Here is a 17,357-nt window from a genome sequence, read left to right on the forward strand (position 1 = left end):
TTTCCTCAGCATGGTTTGGGCTGTGCTGCAGCAGGATACTGAGGCTGTCTCCCAGAGCTGTCTCTGCCCAGATACCCAGAGACACTGACTGTCCAGACAAGTAGATAGAGCATGTCCCTGGGGGAAGGATAACCAGTGCAGGAGACCTGAAGTATGAATGAGATTTCTGACACATTAGGTAACTGCCCAAAGCACTGATCTCCCACTTTTCCTGGTCCCTGGCTAAGACAGTTTGGAGCCACTTCTTTTCTTTCTTCTTGTAATAGTAGGACAAGTTTGAAATCTTTTGAAGGTTTGAAAAGATGAGTGGAATGAAGGAGTACATCTGAGCAGTTTTGCTGAAGTTTAAGATCTGGTCCTCAAACAAGCTCTGGTTTGGATTTTTAGTTTTCGAAATGTGACTGCAAAAATGTTCCTAAGCCTTCAAAATCTAAAGAAGGAAAAGGTTTCTGTATCCTTTATTTGTTTTATTTTCTGGAAATATGCAGTATTACTTTATGTTATTTTGCAAAAAAGCTGTTTCTCTTCTGTTTTCAGGGTGGAAAAAAATACCACACTTAGAAGCAAAAGACTGACTACTGCTTAGTAAGCCAGCTGTGTCGCCTTTCCAGCACTTAGGCAGCTGAGAGGGAGAAGGAAAGAAGATCTTATCAGCAAGTTAGCAGCTGTGAAATGCAGGGCACTACTGCTACCATCATGGATAAATGGAGAACTATCCCACTTACTGAAGGAGCTGAAAGCACACACAGCCTGCCCTCATCCACAGGTATCCACTTGACATTTCACACTGCAGTAAATGCTAGGCAAGAAGCACTAACTTCACTTCAAGCATTAGACTAAAAGGAAGATAATAAATCAATCAGCTTTAAACAAACATTCTAACAAAAAAAAAAGTATCTCAATCTACATTTGAAAGCTGGCTAAACTCAGAGATTACCTGGGCAGCCTAGAGAGCTTCTCTACTAATAAACACCTGCCTCAGCAGGCAGCAGCCCAGTGTGCTGGATGGATGTCATCAGCATCCAGCTAAACAAACACCACTGTGGGCAGAAAGGGGAGAGAACACTAGCACCTACATGAGTAGGACTAGTAATAGCTTAATGACTGGCATGGGACATAAGTAAAGGAAAAACAGAATCAAAATTATGTGGTCAAAAAGCAGAGTTAATTCTCCTGTCCCCCCAGCCTTCTGCAGGCTGTATAATAGCCTTATACTGAAAAACCTTCAAAAATTCAGTTTTGACTTGATTCCTGACAGGAATCCTATAAGTGGAAGGAAATTTTGCACATTTCATATTCTTAAACCACGTAGGTAGAAATCTCAAAGGAGAAAAAATGAAAAACCTGAAGAAGTGTAGAGAAGAAAATGGAAAAGAACATGAAATTAATATGTTCTTTCCCTTGAGAAAGAGGGCTTAAACCTGTTGCAAATAAAACCTAGAGTAGGATTAGAACTAGTTGAGTGCTTCTGTGACAAGAAAATTGCAACACAGTAGGTGTTTGTAGGTAGAACAGCAAGTTTCCTAACTTCCAGGCACTGTAGCAAATTGAAAATACTGACTTGAAAGAGGGAAAAAAATCAGCGTGAGAAAACACTTGCAGTGTACTTGTGCTCAGCCACCATATTCTCTAACTACATAGAAATGCACTGACTAAATTCTAAGAATTTTGGAACTGTATTGGCAAAACCAATAAATGGCATTTTGCAGTACCCAGTACAATCATAGAATCATACAATTGTTAAGGCTGGAAAAAACCTCTAAGATTACCAAGTCCAACTGTTAACCCAGCACTGCTATGTTCACCACTGAACCTTGTCCCAAAGTGCCACATCCAAACACCTTTTGAACACTTGCAGGGGTGGTGATGCCACCATTTTCCTGAGCAGCCTACTCCAACACCCAACCATCCTTTCAATAGAAAAGTTTCCTAGTATCCAATCTAAACCCTTATGCAGCTTGATGCCATTTCCTCTCATCCTGTCACTTGTTATCTGGGAGAAGAGGCCAACCCCCACCTCACACAATCTCCTTGTAGGCAGTTGTAGAGAGTGATAAGGTCTTCCCTGAGCCTCCTTTTCTCCAGGCTAAACAACCCCAGCTCCCTCAGCCCCTCCCCATCAGGCTTGAGTTCCAGCCCCTTCACCATCTCCATTGCCATTCTCTGGACACGCTCCAGCACCTCACTGTCCTTTTTACAGTGAGGGGCCCAAAACTGAACACAGGACTTGAGATGTGGCCTCACCAGTGCTGAGTACAAGGGGAGAATCACTGCTCTGATCCTGCTGGCCACACCATTTCTGGTACAGGCCAGGATGCCACTGGCCTTCTTGGCCACCTGGGCACACGCTGACTCAGGTCAGATGCTGCTGACGAACACCTCAAGATCATTTTCCACTGAGCAGCTTTCCAGCCAATTTTCTCCCGGCCTGCAGCACTGCAGGTTGTTGAGACCCAAATGCAGGACCTGGCACCTGGTTTGTTGAACCTCATGGTATTGGCCTCAGCCAAGTATAGTATGTGCATCAAAAGAAAAAAGTAATTTTGAGGTTTAGTGAGCTCTTCCAACTATGTAGGGATGCTAGATACGTGTGATTCAGCAGTGCATCAGTTTGTCAGTAAGACATGTAAATACCCATAAAATATTTTCCAAGGTTTAAGCAGCTGTGAATAAAACACAAAAAGAGAGACTGCTTGCCTTTCGAATGCTTTACTTTCCTGTAGCTATATCAAAAACGTAACAGGATTCTAAGCATCAGGTTCGCAATTTATAGCCTACACTAAACTAGTCAAAGTTTAAAGGATGACTTTGTCTACTGTTAAACTTCATCCTACAGAATTAAGTAGAGCATGAATTCTAACTAGTCAGCAGCACAAGGAAGAGTTATGCCAGTACTTACTATTTATAGCTCATGGCAACATCCACAAAGTACTTTCTTCTCTGTCGATAGACATTGTCTTTAAATCCCTTAAGCAAGGAAGAAGAAAGTAATTTACAATAAGGACATAAAATTAGCTGTAAGAATTATAAAATAAATCATTAAAGTGTTTATTTAGTACTTAGTTGCTTTGTATTTTGATTAACAGTCTCTACTGGACTGCAAGAGAAAATAAGGATGTTTTTTTCTTCACTGGAGTTCCACAGGAGGTCTTTCAGGACAAAGGTACAATCATTCATCCAAGATGTTGAAAAGGGAAACTTTTTTCCCTGTCATTTTATCTCACTCATGTTTTCCTTGATCTGAACTGAGATCTACACACAGGTACATGGCACAATAATCTACCTGTTCTTAATACTTCTTTCTTCTCTAGAAAAAAGCATCTAAAGATCATCTATGCAACTCATGTTGAAGATTCTTATTTAAGCAGTTGCCATCTTAACAAACACATTAGGAACTGAACCATCAGCCTCCAGCACCAGTCTGAGTTACAAAGGAAGGGCTCTACCTTATGGGCTACAGTAGACTCACACCTTTTCCATATTAAGAGCAAAAGAGTTGTATAACATATCCATGCTGGTCAGTTACAGCTCTTTGAGCTATTCAAAATTAGAACAAGATCTTTTCTATATCTTGAAAATATAAAGGCACTTCAGGTTTGGACTACAAGAAGAGTAAATTATTTTCAAAGTAGAACTGCCAAAGTCCTGAATATACAAAAGGGTAAAGTGTTGTCTAAGTTGCCCAGAAAGTGCATTTAAGTTTTCCCCAGCCAAAGCTGAAAATAAAAATGTCTTTTTTTCCTTACTGCTTACATAGACAAATGCAAAATACTGAAACAAATGAAAAGATAACATTGCTTGATTTGAAATACTTGTATGAGCTTCCATAAAACTCAGAAGACATTTTACTGCCCCATAACAAAAGCTGTGCTGCTGGGGCAGAGCATGGGAGGATTTCACAGGACTACAGAAAGCCTTCAAACCTCCACTCCTGCACAGAAAAACTTCTTTGACTGGTAAAAAGTTACTGTGATCTGGGGGAGCCTCCTTATCTCCTTATTAAGGAGACCTTTTGAGATAAATTTTGAGTTACTCAGCTGAAGACCATTTAAGAGACCTGGAAAATGATGGAAGACAACAAGGGACTTAAATGCCCGTCAAGTATAATGAAACTGAGACTGAAATCATTAGCCATTGTGGAGTGGGTTAAGGCTAAGCTGCTGAAGTGGTGCTATCCATACAGGCTCTGTAATAGGGTAATTCTCTTTGGTCCTCTGGCACATACACAGCACTGCTAAGGAACAGGGCAGGCACCTGGAGTGGCCTTTCAAAGGTCAGTCACAGACTGAAGGGTTCTTACCCCATTTCCAACATCTAGCATGCTGCATAGGCTACCAAATGGTGTGTAAATTGTGTTTGTAAGAGTCCTCCCAAGTGTAAAATATATGTTCATATCATGCAAATGTCTTTTTTTGTTTTCTGTAAAACTGAAGGCAAATTTTCAGCAGAGTGCTCAAGTATTTAATGAAGGTACCAGCTCAGAACATAAAGCAGCATGTAATGGCCTGTCACAGCCATAAACTCAATATGGAATGAGCTGTCTCTACAACCTCTGTTTGAAGCAAATTTTGGTAAATGGTTGAAGATAATCAATAGGCTTTTCCTTTCAGAGAAAATGTGAATTAAATCCCAGTTTGTCTTCCAAAAGTACATGGCAGAAACCTGGATTCAGGAACGTGCTCTCTGACTATGGACCCTCAGTATGGGAAGGGTTCCCACATGATACAGGAGGCTGAGAACCAAGCAAGGTGATGATGATGATGATGATGATGATGATGATGATGATGATGATGATGATGATTGTGGCTGGTATGTGGGCAGGTGATACCAGGGACAGTGGGGCTGCCATGGAGCTTTGTGATGGTGCCCATTTGGCTTCTGTGTGCAGAGGTGAGAATCTGTGCCTGAGCACCCACCACTGCACAAAATGTGTGCAACAAAAAACAGAGGAAACCATCAACAGTTAGAGTTTAATCTGATTCTATTACAAGACAGTCTTATGGTCCGGTATCTTAGTTCACTGCCTACTTCCTTTCAGATGGAAATTTCTGACAATAACAGTTTAATCCAGCCTGGTTTAGGAATTAATATAACTACCTACCACAAGTATCTTTCAGTCAAGTCATTTGATTAATAGAAAGAGAAAATACTTTAACACAAATGCTTGCAATCATCTGCCATGTAAAAACTCAGAGATTAAGCATTTATAGCCATTAGCCAAAAGAAATAAAATAACAAACCCCTTTTTTCTGTCTTTTGCACTGAGCATTTGACACTACTACAGATACAACTTGTGCATGAAGGCTTGTCTCCTGCCACCAAAGTCAGGAAACAATGAGAGACATCTTCCCATCTGCTGCATTCATCAAAAACAGGAACATGTTTCTCTGTTTTATCTTGTAATTATCTCCTGAGTGCCAAATACTTCCTTCATAATTCTTTCTTCTCTGTCACCTACTAACAATAGTAACTCTTACCCAAGATCTACTTCTGGCAGAACTGAAGGTCACATTGATCTAAATTCTAAAGTTTGAAACCTTTCTATCAACCAATTTATTTTTTTTTAAATGCAAGCAGTACAAAAGGGGATATACTCACTAAACAGTGAATAAGTTTTGTGGAGGACCTGTATCTTGTGTATCTCTCTACAGAAAAGGAAAAATAATTCACTGAAACTACCAAAGAGAAACCAGTCCTCATCTTCTGAAAACAATCAGCAGCCAACAGGCTTTTTACTTGACTGGTAAATAACCCAACAAATCATCTACTGGAGAATTTTGTGTTACACTTACGGGGTGATCAGCATCCAGCTCAGATCCATACATCAAAACTCTCTGAGAACATTTGTCCAACTCAGAGATCTTCCTGGGGAACCAAGGGACACAGTCGAGATCTGTAGGAGACAGAATGCAGATTGAATGTACTGGAGTGTAAGATCATGGAGATACCTGTGCAAAACATCTGTCAGTGTCTAAACTGAGTGATAAAAACAGCCTTGCCTTCTTCATCAGTCCAGATGTTTTCTGGTGGATTGAGAGATACTATATTAGTTTGAAACTTGAGCAACTGGATTAGTTCATTAAATTCTTTCTTACTGCAGTCACAGTCCACAAAAATTTCCACCTCTGAATTCCTTCTCTTTGATTTTCGTGATTCAATATGAACCATACTCACGTGTTTTTCCTGTGGAAAGATGAAATAACAGATGAAATACAGACATACCTAGAAGAGCAATGTCAGAAGAGAAATATTGGTGGCACATTCCTCAGGAAAGTTTTCCAGATATTAAAAGGTCTTTTTATTGAAAGTACTCCCTTTTTCTATTTACAGGATTAGTTAGTGGCACATGCTAAATATCAATGACAAAAAATAACTTTACATGGAAAGTAAAAAAAAAAATTTTTTTAATTAAGAAAGCCAAGTAATTATTTCATTTTATCTACCAAAACAATCTCTTACAGAGAACAGTATAACACAATTTTTTCATTTAATGCAATTTTATACTTATCGTTGCTATAAATATTAAATTCCAATGCAATTTTAGTCAGTAATTTGCATAATAATAATGCTAATTTAAATATAATTCAGTATGCTTCTTTAAACAGATGTTATTAAAAATATTACTAGACATACCTTACTACCTGAGGAAGAAAATATTTTTATGAGAATTAATTTGCATCAGTCCTCACCTATGTACTGTGCAGTTATCAATATCATAAGCATTAACAGCAGTATAAATAAAATCTACCTCAATTTATTCTGTACTGCAATGTCCCCATCAAACACAAATCATGCAACAAACATCACAGTGTAAATACTTTTACCATGAAAACTTTCCTGAGGGGTCTCTCTCCTACCACAACTACTGGTCTGCCAAGGGTATCATAAAAAGACAGATAACCATAATGTGCTATGGCTGTCCTGATCTAGCGTGACAGCCCTGCTTCAAAACAGGAGTTTGGATTAGATGGTTGTTCTCAACATGACTGACCTCCTATGGACTCCGATTTTTCCTTTCTCTTGCTAGACAGAAACAATCTGTTACTTTTCACAACTATTCTTGCACTTACTCAGTGAAGCCAATAAAATACTCGTTGACTCCCAAAAGGGAAGAAATTTGTGTCTGTATTTCCACTTGCCCGCTGTATTTTACAAAAACATCCATTTCAGGTGGCCGTCTCCTCTGGTAGAGCCAACCAGCAATGTCTGTTTTTGCACCTCTGGATACACAGACGGAGTTCTTTCACTGGCATGCACCATAGCTGTGTATACAGTGTAGCAAACCAATCACAGAAATTCAATTTTGTCTTCTCTAGGTTGAGAACAAAACCCTGCACTCCCCCTGCAGTACTCAAATTGTAATGTGACTGCGTGGATGGGGGTGGATATTCCTACCACATCTTCCAGACACAATTTAAGAGACCAGAGTTCTATGCCTATTCACAAGAAGGGGCAGCAGATGTTTAAATCCAGAACTTCAGGTGTGAACCCATACCAGCATTTCAGCCAGAGCTGCAGTTAGACACTTAACCCTTGGAGAACAGCTGCTTTGAGAACACAGCTCCTACTGCAACTTCTGTTCACTCACTCCGGCTTCCCCTCTTTGCCAAACACCCTGCTTCTTGGCAAACTCTCTCCTGTGGGTCTAACTCACATCTTTTTCTTGGCTGGAGAATTTACATGTCTAACCCACATCAGCCCTGGGAATCTGTTCCCAGAGCCAGCTACTATGAGTGAGGACTGGTAACACCCAGTGATCCCACACTTACATCCCTCTGATGGTTTGGCCTGAGAGGCATGGTCCAAGCCACCTCCTAACATTCTCTTCACTGCACAGACTGAACAACCTAAGACTTTTATTGTGCTGCTTTAATTATCCTCAGACACGCCTCCAAGCATTCTGACCAGAATTCTGACTGAAAAGCACTGATTGCATGGGGATCTGCCTGGGAACCAATATCTAACAATTTACATTCCAGTTAGACACATAAAACCCTGACCCTGCAAACACTTAAAGGTGTCTCTAATTTCAAGACCAAGCAAGGCTGCCACCAGCATCACCTGTCTGTATTTAACTTAGATCCCAAACTGCTCTCTTAAAGTTCCTCCTTTCATTGTGACCTGCACAGACAACTTCAAACCTAGCTTACAGTGTTGAGAATCATGTCAGAAACCTAAAGTGAATCATGTGAACATCAGTATCGCTGTCAAACTTTATTCCAGAAAACCCTTCACAAGCACAAAATGCTTTGTTCAATGGTCCATAAAATTTAAAGTTACTTTTATTCAATTCTGCTGGGTGAATGTAGCTGCACTCTGTTCCTCCTGCCACGGTCCATTAGATTGATATCAACAGAGCCTAGCCTCAGTAGCCATCCTCTGTCCAGCCAGCATAAATTATTTGTAAGTGTTACCTGGAAGAGTCTGAGAGCTTTCACCAATCCACCCACTTCATTCTTCAAAGAAAACACCACAGCTGTCTTTCCACCTTCAGAAGCAGATTCACTTTTCCCATTTCCCTTATTCCCTTTCTTCTCTTCATTTTTCCCAGAACTTGATCTGTTTAGCTACAAACAGATAAAAAACATGATCATCTCAGATGAAAATGGGAATTTCCTGCAAGAGAAATTTTTGTTTGAAAATAGCTGAAGAGAACTCATGCTGGCTTAATTTGAAGGAAAAGGTCTTGTATTTACTTGAAGTCAGGATCACAGGTTAAAGGCAGCTGCTAGAGATGATTGTGTAAGAGGACAGTCCATACAGAAATTTAAATAAATAAATGAATAAATAAATAAATAAATAATCCTAAGGAAAAGCATAAATGGGATACAAATATGATGGCATTATTTGGGCAACGCTATCATTAGAAGTAAATGTGAAGCAAATGGAGACAGTCTAAATTACTGGTAAAGCCTGCAGATCAGTTATTGTAAACTGAATATTGCTGAAAAATCCCAGGGATGCTATTCTAACTTTCACCAGTCAATTTATGAAGATGTGCACTGGTCTGTATTTTTGTATTAAGCATTATTACCTTTCAAGCCAAAACTTTTTGTTCTCTGTTGTAGCACAAATAATGTTATCAGGTAATGGAATTCCTCCTGAGAAAACAAAACCTCTGTTGATTATAGAAACAAGAACAGAAATACTTAGACTGCAACACAGAATATCAAGTTGGAAGGAACCTCAAGGACCATCTGGTCCAATTTTTCTTGGCAAAAGTATGGTCTAGACAAGATAATCCATAAGCCAAATGTTTAAATTGCTCATTGCTGGGGAATCCACTGCTTCTCTCAGGAGATTTTTCCACTGGCTGATTGTTCTCATTGTAAAAAACTTTATATCCCACAGAAGATGAGGAACTCAAAAAATACAGAAAATTACACCATCCTTACACCTACACTCTTACATTCTTCTCACAATTTGTGAGTCCAAGACTGCTTTAAATGAAATTTCAGTCAGCATTTTCCAAAAAAGGTCATTTTATCAGCTTAAATCTTGTTGAGATGCCAACAGTACACCCTTTATTGACAATTTTTATAACATCAAACATGATTTTCAAAAAGCAGCCTGCATTTTCCTATACCTAGGCTGTTGCTCCTGGAGAAATTAAATCTCCAGTGAAATGCTAACCGCTTTGTTATAATCCATAAAAAAATATGAAAATAAACATCAAAAAATATAGACTATTTCAATGTTTTAAATGTATTAAATAGTCCTTCAGTAATTTCTAAAGCAGCTTACAGGAAATAACCTGAAAAATCAGCTTTTTACACAGATCTTTTAACATTCTTTAAATGGCACAGGTGAAACCAGCCAGGTTTAAACTAGGTACAGGACATGCTAAGAAGTCTTTGTGGTCTTTTCTTATCATTTATTAGACTACAACGAAACAACCTGGAAAACGTATTTGTTTGCAGAATGATATATGAATGGTTTCACACGTGTTTATTTTTTAGCAATTGAGCTTGTATGGTTCTGCTCCTACCTGATATGGTAGGAGGTTTGCCCAGGGATAGTTATGGGGAAGCTCACTTTTGTTTTAACTTCAGTAATATCTGGGATTTGGCTAAGTCTTTTTCACGTACATCAAGCACACAACCTCCCCCTCAAGTGACAAAGGTGCTGCTTTTACAGCATCTGTGTTTTTTTCCATGTATGCTGCCTTCTAGAAGCTTTGTACACATGATCAACCAAGTCAACCAAGCGTCGGAGAACCTCAATACTGCCAGTTCCTCTGGAAAACAAGGGCACTCGGCACTTTCCAAGCCTGTCACATTAACTTCCCCAATACTCTCAAGAGAGCGTTACCCAAAGTGATGTCTGAAAGGCCCTCTCAAGCATTTGAACACTAGAATGAATACCTATTTGTTATGAGCACAGTAGAGAAGGATGAACTTGAATTTTGTTAGCCACGTTCATTAGTACACCTCATAATTAAACGACTGACAGACCAACTTTCCTAATGGAAATTAATTATCTGGAGCAAGTGCAAATACCCGGGAAAATAAGTCATTTACAGCAGATCTCAGTGAAGAAAGTAACTCAACTATAAAGACAGTAAAACAAAGTTATTCCATATAATTCAATGCTTTCAATAGAAGAATTAGATAGTAGAAACAGGGATATTCCACATTTTACTATAAGGATATTAGGCCAATTCAAAACTGGTACAAGTTCATATATTCTGCTGGCTTTACCCAAGTGATAAAAACCTTCATCTGTTAAAAAACTTTATAGGAGTCACAGTCTTCATTATCCTAAGTATTTCATGTATTCAGAGCAGGTTGCCTTATTTTATCACACATACATTTACCCGTTAGAAGTTTATCCCACGCTTGAAACCACCCAAGCACCTGTTGCACCCATCTCATCACTTCCAGAGAACCATTTCTGTCTCCTGGCAGTGTTTTCCAGCAGCCCCCCGGCACGGTGTTCCCACACGTGTCCTTGCAGCCCTGCCCGTCGGCAGAAGCCGGGAGCACAGCAGCAAATCCACCGGCACCACCAGAGCGGGTGCACGGCACTTGTGTCTTGCCAAAAATGCTTTGTAGATGGTGCTGCGAGGCTTACGAGCGCACTGAAAAGACAATCTCTGCTGGTGTATAAAGCCCGCTGGACTAACCAGGGACTTCCAAAATCCGAGCATTTAAAACCATCTGAGCTGGATGCTTCTCTATTGCTCCGGTAGCAATACGGCTCATTTCTGCAGTAAGGCTTGTATCGCTAATGAAACTTTTTTCTGTTATTTATGACACTTTTAAGGCAGCGTTTTGAGCGGGGACCGACTCGACAGCAAAGTTAGTTTCACCGGCCCCCGCAGCTGCTGAGAAACTGCTGATTTGACCACGGGGCGAGGAGCGAGGGGCTCGCACGGCCTCTGGCACCGGGCCCCGGCGGAACCCGCCCCCCCGGCGGCTCGCCCCGGCCCCGGCACTTACGGTGAGGCTGCCGGCGGCGGGGCGCTCCTCCGGCAGGGCCGAGTCCAGCGAGAAGCCCCGGCGCGCCCAGTACTTGCTGGAGAACATCATCATGGCGGGCTGCATGGGGCCGGCGGCGGCGGCGGCGGGGGCAGCGCCGCGCTCTGCCCGCCTCGCCCGCGCCGCTGCCTTTATACGCCCCCGCCGCGGCTGATGGAGGCACGATTAGGGGACACCGTGTGCGGGTGACGAGAGCCGCCGGCAGGCGGGCGCTCACGGTCCCCGCTCACCTCAGCAGCCGGGGCTGGACGGGACAGCGCAGCTCGGGGAGCGATCCGGCCGCCTGACGCCGGCAGTGGCCCCGGGCAGCGGTGGTGGCAGTGATCCCGGGCAGAGGTGGTGACAGTGACCCCGGGCAGAGGTGGTGACAGTGGCCCCGGACAGAGGTGGTGGCCGTGATCCCGGGCAGCGGTGGTGGCAGTGATCCCGGGCAGCGGTGGTGGCAGTGATCCCGGGCAGAGGTGGTGACAGTGGCCCCGGGCAGAGGTGGTGGCCGTGATCCCGGGCAGCGGTGGTGGCAGTGGCCCCGGACAGCGATGGTGGCAGTGGCCCCGGACAGAGGTGGTGGCCGTGATCCCGGGCAGCGGTGGTGGCAGTGACCCCGGACAGCGATGGTGGCAGTGGCCCCGGACAGAGCTGGCAGCAGCGCACAGGTCCCGCTGAGGAGCGGCTGCCCCCGCCCGGGCCGGGGCTGCTCCGGGCGGCTCCTCCGCGCTCCCCTGGCAGCCGCTCCGCTCCGCAGCCGCCCCAGCACGGCCTCTGGCTCCACCGCCGCACCACGGCACGGCAGGGCTCAGAGCCCGGCAGCAACAGGCTCGAGAGAGTGGGGACAGCACGGCAGAGACCTGCAGGAGCTGAGCTTCAGGACACGGCAGTTGTGCAGAGATAACGAGAAATGCTCTGGTGTAGAAATTCATCTCTCTCCGCTTAAGTGAGCAGGAGGCAACTGCTGAAACAGTAACTTGATTGCAGGGTTAAAGGAACTCTGTCTCCCAAATTTACTTGAGAAATTTAGGATTTCTAACTTCTCTTTCGTTGGAACATTTTGTGAAGTGCCACCACCACTTGCCATCTCACCTTCTCCTCACTTCTTTTCACTTCCAAATCTTCCCCACGACATCCTTTGAATAGGTTACCTTACAGCATGTAGCACTGAACAACACATCTGAATTGGGAGCACTGGGTCAGTTTCCTTCAAATACAGACTCAGTTTTCTCTGTTCCAACACACCAGCAAGGGGAAACTTACTACTTCCCCTTGAAAAGCACCTAGCTGAATGCAACAGCTGGCTGCACGTGGCCTTAGCTTGGTATACACACAGATCATACAGACTGAGAAAGAAGTTGAAATCAGATCGACTGAAGGTGGGACACTGAGCAAGGAGCTGCACAAGGAAAGTAGCAGAAAGTATCCCTGAAAATACTAAGTTCATGTCACATCTAACTCAGTTGCAGACTGGCCCCCTTCACAGCCTCAAGGCCTTCACCCCTGAAAGACTCCTCACCTTGTAACTATCATTTACATATCAGCATCACTAGGGAAATCATCTTGCTCTTCTACAAGAACAACACAGAAGCACAACAGAAGATCTGAGGCTTTTTCTCACACAGAATATCACGGAATTGTATTTTATCACATTGAAGGAAAAATAGCAAAAGCTTCCAGTCTAAACTGGCTGCTGTCAGTCAGATGCTTCCCTTCTTAAAATGAATGCCATGCTTGATATTCAGAATTAGGAGAGGTTCACAGCTGCCTCAGAACTCATAAGAGGCCAGAAGTAAACTCTCTTAGATTCATTTGTCCAGAGGAGTAACATGTAATAAATCCTTTGTTTTTGTTGGCAGTACATTCGTAATATTTGGTTCCTCTACCTGCTCCTTTAATGTAAATCAGTCATTTTTGTTCTGCTAGCCCAAAAAGTTTTACTTCATTTTCCCAGTCAGAGAAAAGCATGTCCACACATATTATTAGCTCAGTCTCATATCCTAAGTTATCAAGAGATGTTCCCTGTCCTGTTTTCTCATTACTTTTGAAGATAGGAAAGCAAGCTGGCATCTTTGGACCTGGATATTCCTATCTGCTGTGTACGAGATACATAGACACGGTTCCTGCAGTTGAACAATTTATGAGGTTGATTAGCACTTTCTGAATGTTCCAGTGACAAAACCGAGCACAACTGAGCTGCCTTTCCACCTACAGGTGGGACTGAGCATGATTTTATTTACTGTTAGATCCTGGCTCTGCAGGCGGGACATCACACAAATCAATGACCCTACTGCTCCACAGCCTTGTTGTTGCACCTCTGTGCAGCAACCAGAGCACAGCAAAGGTTTTGTCTCTGACTCCTGAATGCAAAACAAACGAAGGTGCATTGTGTCAGCAGGTGTTAATAACAGGTAGGAGGACTCAAGTTCTTCAGCTGTTTTGACCACACTGTTGTCTGCCCATGTGTCTCACAGAGAGATTGCTTCTCTCTAGAAAGGAAGTTCCTGTTTTGCAACTTGTATTTTGTAGGTGGACTTTGCCATATCAGCACCAGACCAAAAGACATTTATGGACTGAAAATGTTTATTTCTTCTTTGTTCTAGCTGCTGTACAACAGAGCTGGTATATGGCTCAGGGAATATCATTAGCTACAAATTTTGTTGAGAGCTCAACTTATTTTTCTACAGTTCACAGTGCTGTATACTTAGGCCAAGTAACTTCTTAAAATCACTGACCAAAAAAATTACATGTTCATCAAAGCAACTGTTCAGAAGTACGTGATCTAGAGCATGTCAGAGTGTCAGCAATGATATTTCATCTTGGGAAACAGAGTTAACACTGACAGTAAGAAATGGATAAGCTTACTCTTTTTAGTAAAAGGTCCTCATTGCCTATAATCAGAATACAGAAATTGCAAGGTCCTCTTTACCTTCCACGCTTTTTTTCTCTCATGGGACAGCAGAGTCACTGTTGCTTGAAATCCTCATCTATACACTTTTTAAGCTTAAAAATTTGCAGAATTCTCAAGTGAAAATTGAAATCTAAAGCAAATCTGCAAGATGTTTTCAATGTTTGAGTCATTTTACCCCCACTAGAGACAGAAGCATATTTTTCTTAAAAATATTTGTAACCTTTATCATAGCTTGATTTAACTGGAGGATGAAATTCACAGGGCAGAGCAGCTAGTATTGACCAAGAAACTATCTGAATTTAACCCTGGCTCTCCCAGATCACCAAGTCTTGAGGCACACTACGGCAGGAAGAAGAATCCTCAAGTCGTCATGTGGCAGAAAGAGAAAGAAATGAAGCTATGAGAAGGTATCAAAAAAGCATGGGGGAAGATGACCTTCGCAAGGATCTAAAATGTAAACAGCACCATTATTCAATGTCAGGTAAAAAAGGCAGGGCAGAGAACAGATGTGCTAATTATTCATGTAAGAGATGTTGACACAAGCAGAAAACAAACTTCCCAATACCTTTTCAAATCACAGTTTTGTTGGTAAAACAATGATGTTGTGAAACAATTGATAAGTGGACTAACCAAGGAAGCTTTTTCATCAAAGAAAGAAAGATGCAAAATCCATTTCTGTTTATCAGAGATACACACACAAACTCCTAAGTCCAATTCTCTGAGCAATGTAGGTCTGCTGAAAAATCTCTGATGACAACGTACATTTAATTTTTAAGTCATGAAGATATGGGAAGCATGGGTTTTCAAGCAACCAGCAAAATCATCCCAAGCTCTTGTAACACTAAGGGGATTTTAACCAACCAACAACCATTGGGCAAGGATATCTACCAAAAGATAGAAAGATCTGGAAACACAGATGATATGAGCATAAAGAGAATTCACAATCTTCAGCAAAAGAAAGGTTCTGAGAAAAAGCAGAAACTGAAAATTTCAGGAAAAAAAGAAAATTAATAAATTCAGTACAAGAGCCAAGAAGAGGGAACCTAGAGAAGAAAGGCAGTTCTTTTTCTGCTCCATGGAAAACATAGTTTAATCAGGAAATTATTTCATTACAGAGGAAGTGCAGTCTTCTACTACACTTTTACTAGTCGTAGCATAAGCCATTAGTTCGTCATTACCTTCAGTTCAAAAGAGGAGCTTATAGGAGATGCAAACTAGGACCAAGCTACCAAATACAGGCAGAATAGCACACCAATGAAGGTTGTGGTACAAAATTCAATGTCATTAATATAGGACATCAAAAACAACTTTTTAAAAAATTACTACAGCAGTAGCTAGAAGAAGCGAAATATCAGACCACTGAACACAAGGAAAGGACAAAACAAAAAAACCCTTAAAATTAGCTAGGTACTTCATGCACTTTTTTTTTTTTTTTACATCAGTCTACGTTAAAGAACCAACTGTGACCAGATGTCTATCATAACTAATAGCAAGGGCAGAGAGATAAGCTCTTGGCTTTTAACAAGATGAAACAATGTTGGAGAATACTCGTGATGAGTCCGATCATAGCAAATGAGAGCACAGAAACCACATACAGAGGAGGCTCATTAAACCTCTGCCATCAATAACTGTTTGAAGAACTATGGGGAAGGACAAGTGACAAAAGACTGGGAAAAGGCCAAAATTATGTCAATCTCCAAGAAGATAACAGGGAAGAAGAAGGGCTGAAGAATTACAGACCAGTCTAATTTCATTTGTTTGAGGAAACAGAAGTACCAAAATTATTTGTAAAGATCCAAAAGATAACAGATGATTAAACAGTCAAGACAGATTTGCTGAGAACAAATTGAGTCAAGCAAATTTCATTTCCTCTTATGACAGTCCTGTGGAACAAGGCAAAACAATGCACGTCATTCATCTTGATGGTAGTATAGCATTTGGCATAGTCTCTCATAACATTCTCACAAGAGAGATAAGGAAAACAGGTACAGATGGAAGTAACAGATCATACAAAGGGGTGGGTTAAATGGAAGAGCGCAGAGAACAGGAGAGTTTCAAGTACCTACCCTCACACCTATACTATTTAGTAGAAGCCTTACATGAGCCCCTGGAGCCCAGCTGTAAATTCCCAGACTGTACCTACATCAGAAATGCTGTAATGGTTACAAAACTTAAACAGATGCTGGGGCACAGAGGGCTGCTTACAGATAACCAACTGCACAATCACCAGGGAAGGCAAACCTCATGTGAGGGAAGTCAGAAGTTACAGAAAATCTCCAGCTCCATGCAATCACTCCATCTGCCCTGGAAATCCACTAACACCCAAAACTTGCTTGCATAATACAGTGCAGGATCTCCAAAGATATTCTGCAAAGGATTAGACAGGCATTTAGCACAAGATATGCTTTCCAACAGGAGATACTGTAGCTAACCAATTACTGACAAGTTTTTTAAAGTGTCTTCTAATATTGCAAATCTGGAATTTTAACAAACTTGTATGCATATATACAGGTATTCACCACATGATGAAAAAACGTGTGATATGATTGATCTAAGGTAATTTAGGTCTGAAATTTATCAGCTCCTTTATGTTGTTAACCACATGCTGCACAAGTCAATCATAATGGCATAAAATGTGTAGCAGCCCAGGGCAGAGACAAAGAACTGGGATTGCCACTTTAGGTCACAGTAGTTGTACTGTTTGTTGCTTGAGGAATTATCAAGTCCCTGAACCCAAAAGTTTGTACTTTAAAGATCTCATTCTCCTGCATCACTTACTGGAGCAGAAAACCAGAGGAGTGTGTGGAAGGTCTCCAAGACCAATGCCCAAAGCTGGCATGTGCTGATGGAACCTAAAGGTCATCTGGACCAATTCATACATGAAAAGTGCTTTGGAAAAAATCTGGTGTTGCATTGCAACTCTCATTGAGTTTTGGCAAGCAAAAGAGAATATTTGCACACCAGTTGTATGTAATACAACT

At 41.7% G+C, this 17,357-nt stretch overlaps 1 protein-coding gene across 1 annotated transcript in view; it reads right to left on the reverse strand.

Moving 5' to 3' along the window:
* Window positions 1-11,554, reverse strand: part of LOC131591864 (tryptophan 5-hydroxylase 2) — a 49,531-nt gene extending 37,977 nt beyond the window's left edge. Inside the window, exons 1-5 of the mRNA XM_058862965.1 lie at window positions 11,442-11,554; window positions 8,415-8,567; window positions 6,000-6,183; window positions 5,793-5,893; window positions 2,900-2,967 (exon numbers count right to left, since the gene is read on the reverse strand). Of these exons, the coding sequence (XP_058718948.1) occupies window positions 2,900-2,967; window positions 5,793-5,893; window positions 6,000-6,183; window positions 8,415-8,567; window positions 11,442-11,546 (611 nt within the window). The 5' untranslated portion in view covers window positions 11,547-11,554. The remainder of the gene's footprint in view (window positions 1-2,899; window positions 2,968-5,792; window positions 5,894-5,999; window positions 6,184-8,414; window positions 8,568-11,441) is intronic.
* Window positions 11,555-17,357: the final 5,803 nt, after the last annotated feature.

The sequence above is a fragment of the Poecile atricapillus genome, chromosome W, assembly GCF_030490865.1.
Source record: "Poecile atricapillus isolate bPoeAtr1 chromosome W, bPoeAtr1.hap1, whole genome shotgun sequence".
Classification (NCBI taxonomy): domain Eukaryota; kingdom Metazoa; phylum Chordata; class Aves; order Passeriformes; family Paridae; genus Poecile; species Poecile atricapillus.